Genomic DNA, 21,220 nt, shown 5'->3' on the forward strand with positions numbered 1-21,220 from the left:
TGTGTCTTTATACTTTTTGGTGAATGGATAGGGGTACTACCATACTCATTCACATGGGGGCTGGGATCTGGGGGCCCACTTGTTAAAACTGGATTCTGTTAAGCCCCCTGCCCAGAGACCCCCACTACCACCGCCCCAGGGTTGTGGGGATGAGGCCCTTGTCCCCATCAACATGGGGACAAATGTGCTTTGGGGTGGGGGGCAGAGCACCCCCACTATGTTGAGGGCATGTGGCCTAGTATGGATTGGGGGGGCCACGTTGTTTTTTTTTCAGAATTTTTCATTGCCAGCATTCTTTTGTTTATTTGAGCTGTCAGTGGAGAAGCCCGCTGACAGCTGATGAATCATCAGTTGTTAAGGACACGGTGGCCAGCTTCTCGGCCTGCTCCTTAACAACCAGCTTCTCTTCACACAGTATTTGAATCGGTCGATAATTTTTTGACCGATCTGATTTGTTCTGAAAATGTGGAATTCCTTAGAAAATGAATATACAAAATGAAATTAAATGAATTTCAATTAAATTCATTACTATTTCATTCGGAGATTTGGATACATCCGAATCTCTGAATAATCGAACATTTTTCAGAATTTATATTCGGGCTCAAACGAATTGCACATGTTTAGTAAAAAACCTTCTGCCTGTAGAAACACTTTAATTAAATGCTTTTATATATGATTTATACATGATTTATGATCTGTTCACTGTGGTTCACTGTTGCACAATATATATATATATATATATATTTTGCATGGTAACACACCACAACACACATACAGTATACCACAAGTAGGAAGTTGTGGAGCCAGCATCAAACAACAAGAAAGAGCAGTGGTGTGTTCACTGTATCCAGTGAAACTATAAAAGGATATGTATGCAGGGATGTGGAGTTTTGCACAGAGACCTCCTGTGTTCAACAGTGCACTGAACTTAGGTTCACTTCAATGACTGATATTGTTCACTTAACCACTTGTTGACTGCCCTACGCAGTTTTACTGCGGCAGGCTGGCTCGGCTGTGCAAAAAGACGTAGGGATACATTGGTCACAGTAATGGTGCTGGGGGGCGCCACCGCCCCTCACTAGGCAGCGGGAATGCCAATCCACAGGACTGCGGCCGCGATTGCCGCCGCCAAGAGAGAAGGACGGCCTGCTGTTGTAAACACAGCTGACCGTTCTTCTCTCTGGAATGATCACAGAGCTCCTGTGATCCTTCTCTATAGGATCACAGGTCTCTATGATAATTTCACAAGTCCCCCCCCCCACAGTTAGAAAACACTCCCCTAGGCTCACATTTAACCCTTTGATCGCCCCTAGGTAAAACCCTTCCCTGCCAGTGTCATTATTACAGTAACAGTGCATATTTTTAGCACTGATTACTGTAGTAATGTCACTGATCTCCCCAAAAGTGTCAAAAATGTCAGTTAGGGGTCGGTCCGATCTGTCCGCCGCAATGTCACAGTCCCGCTAAAATATATTGAATATGGCCAAAATTGTAGCATTTCAAATATATTTCCAATATATTTGGGATAAAAATTGTATAAATATATTGAATATGGCCAAAATTGTAGCATTTCAAATATATTTCCAAAATATTTGGGAAAAATAAAAAATGTTTTTTTTAAATATATTTTTAATATATTTTTCTTCCATGTGGGCTGATTAGGAAAAAAATAATTTAGCAGTTTATAATTACTGGAATAATTGCATTTTCATGTTCTGTGTACTGTGGGAGACCAGATATAGTGAATGCAGGCTCCTGTGTTTAGTAATACTTTAATACCCTCTGGGCTTATCTTCAGAGGGAAGGTATACCCCACTGTCCTTCCACAGGTTAAAGAGTGACCCACTTTCTATTGCTAACATTTCCTGCCAGGACATATAAAGGTTTGAACTGCTTCTAATGCAGGATAAACTGATAGGGTAAAATGGGTAATGCTGAGCCATTTAGTGCAGTGTCTGAGGAATATGAATTGTCTGATTCCCTAATAGAGGTACCTTTTCTTAGATGTCTCATAAGAACAGAAGAAACATTTCAACATATCAGTTTACATCATTTCGATTTTCTCTTCTTACCACCAGGAAAGATTTTTTATTAAAGCATAAAGGTTGTCTAAAGACAGATTAGAGAATCCACGGACACTATCGTTCACGCAACAGGCTGAAATAGAACATTTGTGTTGTGACAGCAGGAAATCTGCAATACTCTGAAGATCCTTTTGTAACATCCTGCACAGCCTCTTTTCTAAAGCTTTTTTTCTAAGGTCGGTCTAAAATATTTTCAAATGGACTGATTCATACTCCTGCACTTGACTTTAGGATATTTTCATCTGGGACTTCAGCATCATGACAGAGGCAGTAAGTAAAAGTATACATGTCATTGCAGAATACTAATGAAATGAACACCTGCCTGCCTTAATATGCTGGGTGACATTTATGAGATAAAAAGAAAGTAATAGCATTGCACACCACTGTACAATACTAATGAAATTAATGTCTACTTGCATAAATATGGTAGCTAATGTAAATGGCATGATATGCCACAAGCAATGCATGGCATAATATTCCATTATTTGAGCTTAGTAGCTATAGAAATAATATGCAGTCTGAATAAATGATCCAAATGATCTGCAATATATCTCAAAGTATACAGTATGCAGCATTAAATTGCTTACAGGAAGATGTTTCTAGTAATATTGTTATGAGATTTGCCAAGACTATACATTCTAAAGTAATTTTTTATATTCTGAACAAACAGTAAAAGCATTTTAAAATAAGTCTTCTTGTTCAAATACTTGTATTAGTACAGTAAAGGGTAACCTACAGAGAATAGCAACTTATGCAAATGAATCCCAAGGGAAAGGGGGTAAAACAAGATTGTAAGCTCTAACAAGCTGGGCCCTCTGACTCCTCCTGGATTGAATTCTATTGTAACTGTACTGTCTCCCCTAACGTTGCAAAGTGCTATGTAAACTGTTGGCACTATATAAATCCTGCATAATAATAATAATAAAAACAAGGTGCACAATAACACACCAAATTAACTGGGATGCAGCCCTCAAAAGCGTTACAGGAAAAGCAACAAAAGTGATAATATTGAACATTTATTGTTCTTGGAGATTGGTCTCCTCCCCCCCCCCTTTCTTTTTTTGAGTGGGGTGATTGGGAGAAGATGTCATAAAACTGATATGTGTTGGCATCGATGTGTCCTAATACACACCCTTTGGTTTTGTTTTAGTTGTTTGTTGGGTATGTACATAAAAATTCAATAAAAATTGTCAAATTTAAAAAAAAAAAAAAACATTTATTGACTGTAGTACAGCACTATACCTGGAAATATAAACTTGGTTGTGGAAGGGTAAAGGGAATAAAGAAGAAGGACCCCCCTTATCAGTCAAACATCATATTTTGTATATATTTTGTAAAATCATACTTTGTAATATAAACATTCGAAGGACAGCAGTCATTATATGGAATGAGGAACTAGGGGTCTTGGAGGTGGCAAAATTTGGAAACTGGGTAAACTACCTTGTGGGAGTTTAGATTCAAGTCGAATTCGCACATATTTAAAATACGTCTTCATTCACTTCTTGGAGAACTTGGTTTTCAAAGCTCACTAAAGAAACTCTGAAACGTTAGCTCTTTTCTTATTACTTTTATTGCAGCAGGATTTTGGCACTCTGTAAGTCTTTAATGTAAACACACAGCAGGTAAGTTGTAAGGGCTCATGCACACTGCATCTCAAAGAAGCTCGAAGAAGCTGCTCCTACGGGCTTTTGAGCTTTTTTTCTTTCAAACATTTTTTATTGAACATTAAAATACAATATTACAAAATCTTTTAGGGCAAGATGAAACAAACTTGTAGTTTAGGTGATCCAAGGAGAACAGTCAAACAACTATATTCAAATGTTAAACAGGTTAGACGTTTATGAAAAATCCATTGGCCACATCAAAGAAGAGAAGGATCAAGAGAGAATCACAATTGAAGGGCTAGAGGAGGTCCTCCTTCCCTGGATGAGACCCCAATGGGAACTAAGACAGTCTCCTCAAGAATGGGAGGATAGCCCCACCCTCATGTAAGCTGCCAACGCTTTTGAGCTTATGTTTTCTGCCTGGAAACTCCCCTCCATGTTAGCTAATGTGTCCATGCACACTATGGCTTTTTCCGGCTTTTACAGGCATATGCTCTTACTTAAACTGAAACCTGACATAAGAGTCTTTGTTGAGATCTTTGAGAATGAATTACTTCACAGTGCATGCAACATGAGAGGCCAGTGATAGCTTTTTAGAACTCCTTTACTGCTTGTTCAGAATATGTAAATCTATCTATAGCCTGGGTACAAGTGCACCTTAGTTTGTTTTTAACAAACATTCAAGATATATATTTATACTGGGAAGAGACAACTACTCGAATTGATTGGACATTTATTTAAAAAGAGATCCATCCAAAAAAATGTATTTTGAAATGGGGGTGATAAGGATAGGCTGTGTTTAATGTGCAGTCCTATTAGGTAAACATTGCTGTGTATTTTCATCTGACTACACACTATCTTGACTTAATGATAGAAGATTACTCACTGTTGTCTCTTAGGACATTACTTCTTTCTGTCTGGATCAACTTAAAAAACAAAAATTCTGAATCTATGAAAAAAAAAAAAAGTGAAATCAAAAAATAAACTGCACTTAAAGAAGTTGTAATGTCAGGAAGGTTTTTTATCTTAATGCATCCTAGATAAAAAGCCTTCTGTCTGTAGCAGCACCCCCAGCACCCCTTAATACTTATCTGTGCTCCCCCCCCCCAGCGATGTCCACGAGTTCCTTGGCCGTTCTGGGACTCTCCCTCCTGATTGGCTGAGATACAGCCGCAGTGCCATTGGCTCCCGTGGCTGTCAATCAAAGTCAGTGAGCCAATCAGGAGAGAGAGGGAGCAGGGTCGAATGGCAGCTCTGTGTCTGAATGGACATTCGGAGCTGCAGCTCGGCTCGGGTGCCCCCATAGCAAGCTGATAGCTGTGGGGGCACTCTATAGGAGAGAGGTGCCAGGAGCAGGAACGAGGGATCTGAGAAGAGGAAGATCCAGGCTTCAAAACCAACTGCACAGAGGAGGTAAGTATAACATGTTTGTTTTGTAATTTTTTTTTAAATGAGACTTTACAATCACTTTAAGTTATTTTTTATAGAGATGTTTTTCATGATTTAATGCAAAAGTAAGGAACAAAGTTTAACATTTAAAAACCATACATCACAATTCTCTTATGGAGTTTGATTTACTAAAAGAAAATGGATTGTTGACTTTGAACATACTCAGAGCTTAGTAAATGTGGTAAAGCTCTGCAAAAATGCTGTTTTTTTTTTCCTTGCACCTGATTGGCTACTTCTTAGAAAGTGAAGCTTTACCACATTTACTGAACTCTGGGAAAAATAAGTGCAACTGTACTTGCAAAGTGCACCTTCTATTTGCCTTTAGTAAATCCAGCCCATTAAGTTATTAATATGCCCTAAATAATAAATGCAATTTAAAATTGAAATAAATATGCTTCTATGTTGATTCAGTCTTATAAGTATGAATATAAAGTATCTCAATTTTAGGATGGCACTTAGTGATATTCTTGACCATATGTCAAAGTCAGTAAAGTGACTGAGCTGGTGCTCTGTATTACCTCAGTCTCTTTAAACTGTATTCATTCTGACCTGAGATCCCTGTGGTTAGTGTTGTACGGCAGCTGAAAGGAAACCCAAAGTGAGTTTTTTTTACTGGCATCAATACCAATCTGAAACTGTGTTTCCAGGAGTGCTCAGCCTTGAGCAATTACAGGCAAAAGTGACTTCAAAAGACAAATTACATTTTAATTCAACAGAGCTGCTTTAATAATAATCAGTGCCCAAGATGCAGAAAGTGTGGATCAAAGACATCAGAGGACCTGCTGAAGCTGTGTTGGGGGTGGTCATCCTCTGTGAGTCATAAGGCCATCTGATCAGCCAGCTGATCACTTCAACACTGCATGCAAGAACTAGGTAGAGAAGCACAGTAGCTTAACAGGTTCCAGACCACAAGGACAACTTTAATGGAGGTACCAATATATATTGCATTTTTGTCAACAGGTTTCGACCACAGTTATCTGCCAGCTGCAATGCTTTCCTTGTTCCTAGAAACCATTTGGTGGAAACCAATTAACATTGCCAGATAAAAGGACGTTTTGTTAGATTTTCATATAATTTTGATAATTTAGTCACTCAGAACTAGGAAATGACAGAATTAATATTTGGAAAATTGTCTTGGAAACTGCCAATCATGGCCAACATACAGTAGATCTCCCCACAGTTTCCACTGCTGCTTTTGTGGTGATAGCGCTGCTCCAAAGAGCTGGTGTTGCTTTGCCCTTGGTCCGGTATCTGTGAAAACTTGATGTGTAAATGGGAAGGGAATGCTAAGTGTCCCACATTTGAGAAGACTAAGAAAAAATTTATGGAGATAGGAACAGCTCTCCTGCCATGTCTTTGGCATGTTAAAGGGTAGCAGTTTAGGTAGGGATTTCAGAAAATCTCTTCTGTCCTTTGGCCTGTGTAGGTCACAGGTCACTTGATAAGTGAAGGAAGATACAGCAAAAATAAAATATAGAAATAATGTTTTGTTAGTTTAGGGTATGATAGGAATCTAGCTCTTAGGCAAAGTTTATGATGAATGAAATAGGATTTTTTTTCACTGGTGGCCTCTAATAGTGATTAACAAATATATTTATAAAAAAGTCAAACTAATGAACCTGCTAATTTTGACCCTTGGAATATATACTGTATGTATGCAGATAAACCCAATCATACAACTCATAAATAATGATTGCTCGGTTTCCTAAGTCGCATCAATCTCTGCAGACCCGACAGATCTACCAGCAGATATTCAGAAGACTCATCCCTGGTCTGCGTAGAATTGTCCTTTTTCTGTAATAACATTGTAGATGCTTTGCTTAGTTAAAAAATAAGAAGTAATAAAAACTCTGCTGCTTTGATAACTGCAAATCCTATTTAGAGATGCATATTGAGTATTCTTGAGAAAAGAGAGTGTGGCCCCAAAGCATTGTTTGTTTGACCTGACAACATTATGCTTTTTAAATTACTGGAACTTAATTATTGAAGTGCTGGCCACTTACTGTCTTTTGCTTTGTCTGCTTTCCTTCAGCACAATGTACAAATATTACTACATGAAAAAAAAGTAGAAATCCTATTCTTTCATATGTACCTAGTAGACAGACAGACAGACAGACAGACAGACAGACAGACAGAACATATAACAGATTTCAGTAATAATAAAGCTTTTATTCAAATTAAACATAAATCAAATCATATCTAAAAAATATTTATTAGGTAAAGTGATATTAAACTCTTATTTATTTAGGGGGGGGGGGCACACTTACATTATATGGCGATTATTTTTCTTCCTTTCTTATTTCTTTAAAATTCTCTCTTTTGTTCTCCTGCGGCTGGGCCCCAAGTCTTTGGCACCCCCTGTCTGTTTGTGGATGTCTCCTTAGCTAGCTAGCAGATAAAGGAGTCACCTGTGCTTATGCACTCCCCATGTGTGCTGCGTGCATCCATAGACACACATCACTCCCCATACACCACGCCCCTGCCCCCTCTTTACCCCTCCCAACAATTTAACCCGACGGCAGCAGGAGATATTTACTACAGTCCCTCAGTACTTGCCTCTATGCCTGGAAGATCGGGGAATCTGTAATGACATTTACATTTGGCCATACTTCATGAAAGCAGACCTTCACTCACTCTTGCCATAGTTCTACTCCTCCCATTCCCTGTTATACATTTGCAGTTTTTTTTTTTTCGGAAGGTAGGGTGGTCACACTAACTTCCTTATTCTTTGCCTAGGCAAGGATAATAGAGCCCTTTTCCTGCCCACCCATAGCCTCCTGGGTTACACATGACTCAAAGGAGGCTTCAGAGCAGTCTCCTTTTATCCTTTGATCTGGTGCATGTGCTGGGGAAAGCCTGCTGTTAGTGATCAGGAAATGACAGCCATCTCCCAAATCCAAGATGGCATCGCAGGATGAAAAAAGCTGAGACAATTTTGGGTGTATGGAAGACAGAGTTTGATTTCATGGGCTGGTATGTGTTTTTTAAAATTCAGTCGCTGCAGCACTTGTTTATAGCCAAATTAAGGCTGGCCATCCATGTTTAATTTTCTTGTATAATTTTCCTTTAGATTTACCTTTAACGATGTAGTTCAAGGGCCTGCCTAATTGGATACAATTGAAAGTTGTTTAATTTTGACCTTGTATTATATGTTTTTTGGTAAATATGAAGGAAAATTGTACAAGACAATTGAAAATGTATGGGCAGCCTAAGTTTCATTTTAGGTGAAAATTTTATTCATTTTTTTTTTAAATTTCTCACTTTCTTTTTGCAGAATACGGTTATTGCTATGATTACCCTAAGTACACCAAATGTGACAAACTCTTCTAAGATCTCAGCGCCATCTTCTGGATCTTCTGCCAACCTTGGGATTGCCATCCTATCAATTGCTTTCATTATTGGATTTCCAGGCAATGCTTTTATCATCTGGACTATATTAACTCGAATGAAAAAACGTACAGTAACCTGCCTTCTGATTTTGCACTTGGCTATGGCAGACATTATGGTCATACTCACAGCACCATTTTTTCTCCATCTACTAGCCACTGGAAATTGGGTATTTGGTCATGTCATTTGTAAGATGTGTCATTATGTTAGCTGTTTGAGTATGTATGCCAGCATCTTTCTGATTACCTTCATGAGCATGGACCGTTTTTTAGCTGTAGCTTTACCTTTCACTTCTCAGAAGGTGAGAACAAAACCAGTTGTCAGAGGCATTGTATCTGCAATCTGGGTGCTTGCAGCTTTGATGGCAATTCCCATGTTATTTTATCGTGATGTTAAAAGCCTCTTTGGTCGTTCTTTTTGCATACCGTTTCATGGTTCAAAAAATGACACTTCCACTCCTAAACATCTCATTTTTCAGTATACATTTGAAACTGTAACAGGCTTCATCATCCCATTCACAGTCATTCTATCCTCCTATGTTTTCATTGGACTGAGGCTACGCAGTGCCAAATTTCAGACCAAGAATAAAACAAGTCGTCTGGTAATCATGATTATAGTGACATTTGCACTCTTCTGGCTTCCCTACCAGTTGGTGAATATAATACAGGTCTTAGGGGTGCTGTTCTCATCGGAAAGACTAAACAAAGCAGCTCGAGTTGCCAGGCCTAATGCCACAGCCCTTGCCTTTCTCAGTAGCAGTGCTAATCCCATTTTGTATGTGTTTGCTGGAGGAAATTTTATTAGAAGTGCTGGAGTGGGATTCATGGCCAAGCTCTTTGAAGGTACTAATTCTGAGACGTCCAGTTTCCGTAAAATCTCCCAGGTCTTTCGCCAAAGAAGCCACACCGAATCTGTTGAGTTGGAAAAATGCAAAGAGCACGTAGAGCATAGTAAACTATTTACAGCCAATCAAACTGATTGAAAGTATGATGATGAAAAAACATGGAATTTTCTGACTGAGATACATTCCAAGATTTGTTTTAAAAAATACAACAAGGAAAATGGAATGCTGCCTCATAGATCATGTAATGGTCCCAAACCATAAAAAGGAGCTTTTTTGGGAGAAATTATTAAATAACATTTCCCAACATGCTACATTTATCAGACAAGCAAAACTGATTTTGATGACCTGGAACAAATGCACAGAGCATACAAAGCAGTGTAAACATTTTCATCCATTCAGATTAAGAGAGATAACTGAAAAACATGATATCTGAGTGATGGGCCTTCTTTGTTTATAATTGGTAAAAGGTAATACCTTGTTATGGATGATGCCAGAAAAAAAAGAATGTATCACACTGCAATTCTACAAGATTATACAACAGCAGGAAGATTTATACTCAAAATGTTTTTTTATCAGGGGATGGCGGGGTTGTGGTTACAAGGTTATTTTTTAATTATATCCTATAAATTGTTATTGTTTTCAAATCATGCTCAAATTATATTTTGCATTAGAAAAAAAATAATATATGTATAATCTCTTATTTTCATTTAAATCTATGGAAAAATAAAGAATATCTGAATGTATAGCAGATACAAATGATTTGCTGTTTTAAAAAGCACTGATGCTAAATCTGTGTTAAAATCATCTGCAATTTACCTGTAACTGTCCCTGAAAAAAAAAATATGCCCCTGAGTATAATGGCACTTGCTCCATATCTATCTCTGGCTGGGAGTACCATAATGTGGAGGGGCAGGTAGTACAGTAAAATCTTGTATGACCATACATAAGTTAACCAAACATATGAAATTCAGTGTAGAGTACAGGTGTGCTCACGTGAATTTTAAACAATTATACTACTATAAATGGCATTTGAAAGAACACATTTCCAAGGCAATCTCTCTATTTGAATAGAGAACTAGGTATAACAGAGTAAAGCATGAGAGCTCAACGAGCCCAGAATGGCCATATGGTACACAAATATACTCAGTACTATCTCAGCTTCCCCAGGTCCTATCTCCCCTAGGAGAAAACTGACCCCAGCCTTTTAATGCTATATCCCTGTGACACATGTTATTAATAATTGTAATGGATCAACTGGGTACCTCCGTTGACGGATGCTCCTAGTGCTTCCCGAGGGCTCCAAGCACTCCACCAGACACCATAACCACTGCAGACACCACAAACCGTCGCAGCTTGGTTGGGGTCTCGCCATCTCCTACGCACCCTGGACCTACGACAAGGCTCCTGGTTCCAGTGGGTGAACCTCTCTTTCCCCAGAGAGTGAAGCTGGAACAGGAACAAGCTCTTACAAGAGCTTAGTGATTATTCAAGGGAGTATGAAGAGCAAAGCAATCCCTTGTAGCAGATTCCCCCAATAAGAGACAGGACTCTAGATTGAGGGTGAAGTAGAACTCTTTATTGAATTCACTCACACACATTATATACACTATCAGGTCAGGTGAGTCTGAATACAATAGCATATGCAGATGGTATTGCATACAGAAACATAATTAACCTGAACTAATTATTTAGCCATCTGGACAGAATAATGTGGGCTCATTAACATTTAACAATGGGACATGCAGAATTAACACAATATACATCCCACCTCAAAACAGACAATAGGACAAGACTGCCAAGGACAGTCTGTCCGTCTCCTACATTGAAGTACATGGAATACACATCTACGCATTGCTATGATTATTTAGGAGTCAGACTTCATGGAAACAGGCTATAGGTCTCACAGTGTAAAGTCGGATTAAATCTTCATATCTCTTGAGAGATATTGTTGATAAATATTACTCTCCCATTTAAAGTTATCCAAACCATTTTCTCAGCGTCCCTTAAATATCTGTCACAGTGACATTGAGTACTGTCACAATAATATACCTATATCCTCTGCTGATTAATAACTAGTACATGTTCTCTGATGTTATTGTGTAGCTACCATAAAAATCACTTCATTTGGTGCCATTTGACACTTTGGTTATAAGGGATCTTTTTGCATTACCTGTCCTCAGCCTGTCTTGACCTCATGCCTGATTTTTGACTTTACTTGTCTGCTGCTTATTCTGACATTTGGTCTGGTTCCCAAGTGAATCTTCTTGCTGCCCCCCCCCCCCCGATATTGGACTTATGTTCAACTATGCGCCCTTGATATGGCTCTGCTTGTGCTTGTTTATTGCTAACCTGTCAGCTGTCACCAATGTGCCAATCCTGAAGCCCATAACTTGGTAGCTGCCATACAGCCATGTTATATATCAATGACCACTTGGTGGGACCATGGATCCTGCCAATGCTCCCCTTTCAAACATTTTGGAAAGCTGGTCTCTTTGGGTCATGTCCATTGCCTGTAGCCACCACTCCTTTACCGATTTCTCTACCAACCGATTTTGACAATTGACCAAAAGACTTGTTATGACTTTTTAAACCAGTCTCAGATCCAGTGTATGAACTGCAGCCAAGCATCTCCCAGTGGGATGAAGTTAAAATGGATGTAAACCCCGCTCATGAAATTTGACCTGGGCACATATATCTGTAGTGTTTACGTATCTCTCTCCAAAGCCCTAAGTCCTGTTTCTTTCTGCTGCTCCATTCCTCTGTTATCAGCATGATACCTACTGACAAGTTCTCCAACACAGGAGATAAAAGCAGCTGGAAATTTGTGTCGTAGTGGGTGCATAGACATAGATTAGCAGAGAGGTGGTCTATACCCAGCATAGCTGTTTCATCCTTCCTCTGCCTATGTGGCGGGAGAGCGTGTGCCTTTCCTCCAATTAGCTTCCTCTCCCACTGCTTAATGAGGAAGAAAAGTTTGCAACGTGATGTGCACTTTCTAAAGAGTGTAGAAAGCTGAAGACAGCAGATATACAAATAACACTTATTTAGGGAGATTTGTTTCATCTCTGTGTATCATCTGAGGCTGTCCTCTTGACTGTGTATACTGTATGTGAAGGTTTACATCCGCTTTAAGGGTACTTACCCCAATTCATTTCATGCTGGGAAGAGGGGGGGCCTGTTTGGGCCTCACAACTTAGGGAAAACCTTATATAAAACTATATAACCTCCTAGCCTTTCTGACAAAATTCTGAAATGTTCTTAACAAAGCCAGCAAAGCCTACTCTGCTGCACCACAAATTCTACATGAGTGTGATGGACCTACCCACCACAGCGTCCTTCACAGTTCATTCTTACAATCACATCAGTGTCCATCTCTGCCCCTAGGAGACCACCCATCATACAGGGAAGAGGATGCTGTGGGGGAGATGTACTAAAACTGGAGCACTGAGAATCTGGTTCAGCTGTGCATGGTATCCAATCAGCTTCTAACTAGGGATGATCGAACTTTTGAAAAGTTTGGTTCGACCAGAACACCCGAACTTCCCGAAAGATTTCATAACCCCATTGAAATCAATGGGACCCGAACTTCGGTAATCAAAGAACACAATTTTGAAGCCCTAAAACCAAATAAATGCCTCTAAAAAGTGCCTAGGGTTCTGGGTCATGCCCCAGGGACTATTAATCACACAAAAAAAAGTTCTTAAAATTTTTTGATAGAGAGCCAATTATTGAAAAAATTATTGAAAAAAAAATTAGATTTCTTTGGATTTAGTGTCTGGAGGGTCTAAAAAGTGTACCTGTGAAGTTTCAGCTCTGTAGCATGTCCAGAACCAGGAAAAAAAAGTTTGTTTTTATTAGAATTGCAGTAGAACAGGATAGTGGCTTCGCTCCTTTCACACCTGGCCGTTTTGTTGCAGGCATTTTATTGGGCTTTTATGTGGACGTGTTTGGAGGCAGGAATGACATCTGAACTTCTGTGTAGAGGTATATATACACACACACACATGTATGTATATATACACATACACATATATAGGTGTGAAAGTAGCAGAACCCTATGGCTGCGCTAATTAAATAATTAACAACCATAGGACTTCGCTCCTTTCACACCTATATGTGTGTATGTGTATAAATACATATAAGTGTGTGTGTATATATACCCCTATACACAAGTTCAGATGTTATGCCTGCCTCCAAAGACACCCAAAAAATGCCCAAATAAAACACCTGCTAAAAAAAATGCCTAGGTGTGTTGTTGCAGGTGTTTTTTTGGGCATTTTTTGGGCTTGTGTATAGGGGTATATATATACACACACACACTTATATGTATTTATACACATACACACATTTAGGTGTGAAAGGAGCAAAGTCCTATGCCTGTTAATTATTTCATTACCCGAACCGTTCGATCATCCCTACTTCTAACTTCAGCTTGTTCAATTTAAGCTTTGGCAACAAAACCTCGAAGCTGATTGGTTTCTATTCAGAGATGCACCATATCCTACACTCTCTAGCTTTAGTAAATAACCCCCAGTATGTGTTAAGTAATCAGCCTAAAGTATTCAGAAAAAGTAAAATGCTTAAGAAAGAACATGAGAATAAAAAGGATAATTAAAAGGATACTGCAATGACTCTATTGGTCACAGTGTGCAGTATAGACAAAATATGTTGCCAAGCTTGATGGATGATTCCATTGTATGTCTGCAATGTTTGTTGTTTGCTTATCACATGCCTTGGGAAGGGTCCCTGCATGGTCCCAAAACAGTGCTTTCCTATGTAATAATACAAGAAATAAAAGCTTTGCACTTTGAGACAGGCTTGCCAGTGTGCTGGTGATATATTTTAATCAATGCAAGTGAATGGGGCCATGCCACAACCTACCTACAACCGCACAGAAGGTACGCTGTTTTGGGGATGTGGTGCAGGCTTTTCAGGGTTAAAACATGAAGTGAGCCCATCATTCCTGTTTCCTTCCACACTCCGAAGGCATTCTGATAGGTTAAAGTGACACTAAACACAAACAATGTCCCTATTCTTTAAAATGAATCTATACACATTTACTACTAATGCTCCATTCACACTTGTGCTACTTGCCATGTGACTTTATGTGCCCAAAGTCGCATGGCAAGTAGCACAAGTGTGAATGAAGCCTTAGTAGTAAATGTGTATAGATTAATTTTGATTATTCTCCGTTCATGTATTTCTAAGGAAGCCGTTCAAATCTATGGGACTTAAAGTCGCAGTGACTTTTAAAAGGTTCCTGCACTACGTTGATGTGATTTTCATGCGACTTGAGTGCCATAAACTGCAATGTAAATGCTCAAAAGTTGCATGAAAGTCGCATCCTAATGTTATCAATACGGCAGTTATGCAACAGTCAAAGCCAAAGTTAACAGCCAAAGTTGGCCCAAGTTGCACCCATCCAAAGTTGCATCAAAAGTTGCAATGTAAAGTTGCAATGGAAATCTCACGACTTTGGAGTCACACAAGGACTGTGAATGGAGCCTAATGGCCCTGTAATCAATTTTTCATTAAAAAGTTTCTTACTGTGTCTTTCTGCCTCCTTGTCTCATTCTCTGTTAACCCCTGAACGCCTTATTTCCCCTTCTGTTTGTTTGGATAGAGCAGTACATGTTGTGGTCTTGTGCACTGTTCTATGCACATTACACATCCCATATAGATCAAAGTCCCTAGTACATCCCAGGTGCAAGCAGGAGAGGGGGCTACATTCCTACATACTGTGAAACCATGGAGGACAAATGTAGCCACCCTCTAACAGGAAGTCAGATCGCAGCAAAAAAAAAAAAAAAAAAAAGGATTTTGGAGATTTGGAGGATGCTGGGAGCAATATTCAACATACTTGAATATATATATTTTTTTTAAACCAGAGTTTAGTGCTTCTGTCTAAACTAGCCTAAGTATATGCGTGTGTACATCAGTGTTTCTCAACCTTTTTTCAGTCAAGGCATCCTCTAAAATTATAGACAGTCTTGAGACACCCCATTCTAAAAATGTAAAAAACGATTCTAATAGTTTTTCATTATACAACATCCACACACATAGAACACCCAACGTTAGAGGTGATTTATTCTTCCAAATCCAATACACTTTTGCACACTGGCTAGTATTCTGATGTTTCTCTTCTCCCTCAATTTTTGTCCAGAACTCAGCTAATGTGTCCCCAGCGCTAAAATAGAGGGACAGGGGAGGGTCATTGGTTGCTAAGATGCCGTCAGCTAGGAGGTTGTAATGGTGCACAATGAAAACCTGTGGCTTTGTGTAACTTAAACGCAGGCCTCATCCATCTGCTGGCATGTATGCAATTTTATGACAATGTTTTGGCTTTTTGCCAAGGCACCCCTGAAGAAACCTCACCCTGGTTATAAAAAGCTGGTGTACATGCAGGTGAGATAGGGACTTTAGATTGTTAGCTCCTTGAGGCCAGAAGTGAATGAATATTAAAGGGCAGCATACACTGTCAGTGCTATATAAATACCTGAAATGAATGATTAACAAAAAGCAGCATTTTTCTATGTTAGGGATGGAATGTTTTTATTTTATTTATCAAGGGCATGTCACAACCAGTAATGTCGAATAACACCAAATCCAGCCAGTGTCTAGTAGAGAGGAGTCAGGCCTGCATAAAACATAGCATGACAGCACCATCTAGTGATTCCAGATGTAATACAGGAAAAAAATTGGAGTCATTTAAAGATTTAACGGCATAGGCACAAGAGCATCCTTTCATTTGTCTCTCATTCTCTTTTTTGTTAGAGGACTGCAAAGAGACAGAGGCTTGTACAGAGATCACTGGTGTCTTCACAGCAACAATCCATCTGCGCTGTTGGCTCTTGGGCCTTAACCACTTAAGCCCCGGAAGATTTTACCCCCTTCCTGACCAGGGCCCATTTTGCGATTCGGCACTGCGTTATTTAATGGACAATTGCGCGGTCGTGCGACGCTGTACCTAAACAGAGCTTTCTTTTGGTGGTATTTGATCACCTGTGCGATTTTTTGATCATGCGCTATAAACAAAAAAAGAGCGTAAATTTTGCAAAAATAACAATATTTTTCACATTTTTTTATATGAAATTCCCCCAAAAAAATATAAAAATCAAAATTTTTTAACATTTTAGGCCAATTTGTTTTATGCTACCTATGTTTGGTAAAAAAAATCGCAAAAAGCGTATTTTGATTGGTTTGCCCAAAAGTTATTGCGTTTACTAACCAAGGGAAAGATTTTTGTCATTTTTTTTTACGCGTAATGGTGACGATCTGCGATTCTTTTTTGCGGGACTGCGACATTTCGGCGGACAGATCGGACCCTTGACTGACATTTTTGACACTTTTGGGGTTACCAGTGACATTACTACAGTAATCAGTGCTATACATATGCACTGTTACTGTAAAAATGACACTGGCAGTGAAGGGGTTAACTTTTTTTGAGAGGGAGGGGTTAAGTGTGTCCCTAGGGGCGTGCTTTCTACTGTGATTGGATGTGGCTGTGTGTGTAACTACAGAGGAATATGATCCTACATAGCAGAACCGTATGATCTCCATTCTTACACAGGGAAGAATGACAGGCGGCTTTGTTTACATTAGCCGCCTGACTTTCTCCCGCTGTAACGGACAATCGCGAGTGCCCGGCGGACATCGGGTCCGCCGCTCACTCGCGCGGGGGGGTCCATGAGGGAGCGGGAGTGGGAGCGCGCTCGCTCCCTAGAGCCTCACAGGCTAGCGACATAGACCTAAGTCGCTTTGCCTGTGAGGGGCTGACTGCCGCCGTAAATCAGCGTTAGGCAGTCAGCAAGTGGTTAATGAGAAAGAGTAGCCCTTATACTATACTCACATCTTTCTTGGTTCCTTTAATTGGCTTAATATCTAAATTATAACTCAAGGCAATTTTTTTTTTTTTTTTTTTTTAGTTTTGGATAGAGTGGAGAAGGGTAGGACACCTATCAGGTTTTTATTGCTACCTATGCCTCATTAGGGAGATTCACCCTTTGTATTCAGCTCACTGTTATCAGGGAGTGAAAGTGGAAGAAAATCCCTAAATTTGGGGTTGTCACCAGAACAGAAATAGAGGGGAAATCTTTCAAAGGGGACACTAGTTCTGGTGACAACTTGTGATTCTCTCACTTTGGTTGGATTTCTTCCCTCTTCCTGTTTTAGGTATGGGACAGGACAGGATTTGAAATCTCCCCAATGGGGACACAAAAACTGACAGGGGTTATAACCCTCCCTTACTCTTTTTTCAAAAAAAGAAAAAGTTCTGCCATGACCTCTTCTTTGAGCTAAATGGGTATTACAGAGATAATTGATATCAGCCACAAAAAGGCCTTCACATGGCGGGTTAGGTGCTTTCTCTGGATTCCAGTGGCAGATTATTGCGGCTGGAATGACCGGGACATGCGAACAGCAGCGGACGCTCAGTCTATATAAACACAAGGCAGGCTGACAGAGGCCGCCACTGTTCGCACATAGCCGCACACAAAGTGTTTACCTGCAGATGTCCCAGCCTGGACGCAATACCTGAACCAAAGGCTACAAAGAAGTTGTTAGCAGGGCAGTTGTTTCTGCCATTGTTCTACAATTTTGTTGCAACTTTTTTTTTAATTGTACATTTGAAAGAATAGCCACAGGCAAAAAGCTTGTGTCTTTTAAATTAATTATAAACAGAGGCCGGCATTGTTCACACATAGCCGCACACAAAGTGTTTACCTGCAGGGGTCCCAGTCTGTACACAATAACTGAGCCATAGGCTACAATTAAGTTGTTAGCAGGGCAGTTTTTCCTGCCACTGGTCTACAATTTTATCGCAACTTTTTTTTTAGCCACTTGCCAACCAGCCACTGCAGATATACGGCAGCAGGTCGGCGGGTACCCATAAGGCACATTCGCCAGCAGGGAAGCTGTTCTGGCGGGGCTGGCAGCTGCGATTGCCGCTGGGTACCCGCGATTGCTCCCCTGGTGGAGACAGAACAGCGGTCTGCTGTTGTAAACACAGCAGATCGTTGTTCTGTCAGCAATTGACGCAGTGCTCCTGTGTTCCTCGTATTTAGGAACACAGATCCCTGTGTTTATTCCATAAGCCCATCCCCCCACAGTTAGAAAACACCCTCTAGGCATACATTTAACCCTTTGATCGCCCCTGGTGATAACCTCTTCCCTGCCAGTGTCAATATTACAGTAAATGTGCATATTTTTAGCACTGATCACTGTAGTAATGTCACTGGTCCCCTCCAAAAGTGTCAAAAATGTCAGTTAGGGGTCCGATCTGTCTGCCGCAATGTCGCAGTCCCACTAAAAATTGCTGATCGCCGCCATTACTTGTAAAAAAATAAATACAAATTACATAAGTCTTTCCCCTAGTTTTTAGATGCGATAACTTTTGCACCAACCAATCAAAATACACTTATTGGGATTTTTTTTACCAAAAATATGTAGTAGAATACAAATTAGCCTAGAATGATGAAAACATTTTATTTTTATTTTATTTTTTTACTGGGAATGTTATATAGCAGAAAGTGAAAAATATTGTTTTTTTTTTCTCAGAATTGTCGCTCTTTTTTTGTTTATAGCGCAAAAAATAAAAATCTCACAGGTGATCAAATACCAACAAAAGAAAGCTCTGTTTGTGGGGAAAAAAAGAAGATCAATCAAGGACAAACAATTATTTGGGTACAGAGTCGCACGACCATGCAATTGTCCGTTAAAATAACGCAGTGCCAAATCGCAAAAAATGGCCTGGTCATTAAGGGGGAAAATCTTCCGGTCCAGAAGTGGATACAAAAAACGGACCTGAACGGAAGCTAATGTAAACAAAAGACTTCAATTAGTTATACAGCTTGCCCATGGGAATGCGTTGCTGTCCACTTTTCATCTGTCAACAGGCAGGTGAAAAATGGACAGACGGAATGCCCATGTGAAAGGTGTCTTATTACAGAGCAGGCTGCAGGGAAACGGTTATTTCTAAGGCCTTGGTTTCTCACTATTGCGATGTGGGAACCCGAGAGATTCCAGTGTGGGTTCCCGCCTCGCATGTCTCTCGCAGACAGTTCGCACCGCTGTGGGTGCCAATACAAAGTTAATGACACCCCCAAATCGGTTCCCTGATCGCAGTGCCCAACTGCAAAATGGTGCAAGAATCGGATCGCATAGGTGTGAACACCCATGCGATCCGATTCCAGTGCAGACCAAAAAAAGGGTCCTACGCCATTTTTGGTGTGAATGCGAATTTAGCCATTCAATCTGTGGCAGAATTTGCATCAAACAGACATTGCATGTGATCTGCGCAGCAGTGCGGTGGGAATCACATGCAATGTCTAACATTGCAATAGGGTGAACCCAGCCAGTGAAATCCATCGCCCCTAAACTAAACAAGCATTTAACCCTTGCAGTGCAGGAGTGGGGTTGGCACAGCAAGGGTGTATATTTTAAATTTTCCTGAAGTTGCCCTTTAAAATGTAATCAGATTTTGATACTTCATCTCATAACAAATACAGTATATTATTATCAAGCCTCATTTAGTCCCATTTTTACCATGTTGTGTTTTCTAAGAAGACATTTCCTTCCAGAGTGATAGTTTGGTATTTAACAACATAACATGCAGAAGTAGAACTAGGGATATAAGCAAGCCACAAACAGAAAATGAAGTAAATAAGGAACCGTAACCCCTTGGAGCCTAAGCCTTTTTCTGACATATGTTGCTTACAAGTTACTTTAAATTACTTAGAATCCCCAAATATTATATATATATATATATAATATTTGTTATTATATATATATTTTTTTTATATACTGTATATATATATAATATTTGTTAATATATATATATATATATATATATATATTTTTTTTTTTGTTTTGCAGAGACCCTAGAGAATAAAATGACGATCTTTATGTCAGAATATTTTATGTCACACGGTATTTGCACAGCGGTCTTTCAAATGCAATTTTTTGGGAAGAAATACACATTCATGAATTTAGAAAAAAACAAAACAATAAAGTTAGCCCAATTTTTTTTTTTGAAAGATGATATTACACCGAGTAAATACAGTGGGTACGGAAAGTATTCAGACCCTCTTAAATTTTTCACTCTTTGTTATATTGCAGCCATTTGCTAAAATCATTTAGGTTCATTCTTCTTCCTCATGAATGTACACATAGCACCCCATACTGACAGAAAAACACAGAATTGTTGACATTGTTGCAGATTTATTAAAAAAGAAAAACTGAAATATCACATGGTCCTAAGTATTCAGACCCTTTGCTGTGACACTCATATATTTAACTCAGGTGCTTTCCATTTCTTCTGATCATCCTTGAGATGGTTCTATACCTTCATTTGAGTCCAGCTGTGTTTGATTATACTGATTGGACTTGATTAGGAAAGCCACACACCTGTCTATATAAGACCTTCCAGATCACAATGCATGTCAGAGCAAATGAGAATCATGAGGTCAAAGGAACTGCCTGAAGAGCTCAGAGACAGAATTGTGGCAAGGCACAGATCTGGCCAAGGTTACAAAAAGATTTCTGCTGCACTTAAGGTTCCTAAGAGCACAGTGGCCTCCATAATCCTCAAATGGAAGACGTTTGGGACGACCAGAACCCTTCCTAGAGCTGGCCGTCCGGCCAAACTGATCTATCGGGGGAGAAGAGCCTTGGTGAGAGAGGTAAAGAAGAACCCAAAGATAACTGTGGCTGAGCTCCAGAGATGCAGCCAGGAGATGGGAGAAAGTTGTAGAAAGTCAACCATCACTGCAGCCCTCCACCAGTTGGGGCTTTATGGCAGAGTGGCCCGACGGAAGCCTTTTCTCAGTGTAAGACACATGAAAGCCCGCATGGAG

General features: G+C 39.7%; 1 protein-coding gene across 1 annotated transcript; it reads left to right on the forward strand.

Annotated features, from left to right (window-relative positions):
- The first annotated feature begins 2,111 nt into the window (after positions 1-2,111).
- On the forward strand, positions 2,112-10,072 carry LOC309558871 (leukotriene B4 receptor 1-like). The gene is made up of 2 exons (XM_082261957.1): positions 2,112-2,354; positions 8,412-10,072. The coding sequence occupies exons 1-2, from the start codon at positions 2,343-2,345 to the stop codon at positions 9,504-9,506; spliced, it is 1,107 nt and encodes a 368-aa protein (XP_082118083.1). The 5' UTR covers positions 2,112-2,342; the 3' UTR covers positions 9,507-10,072.
- Positions 10,073-21,220: the final 11,148 nt, after the last annotated feature.

This window comes from Pelophylax lessonae (genome assembly GCF_965119305.1).
Source record: "Pelophylax lessonae genome assembly, chromosome: 1".
NCBI classification, from domain to species: Eukaryota; Metazoa; Chordata; class Amphibia; order Anura; family Ranidae; genus Pelophylax; species Pelophylax lessonae.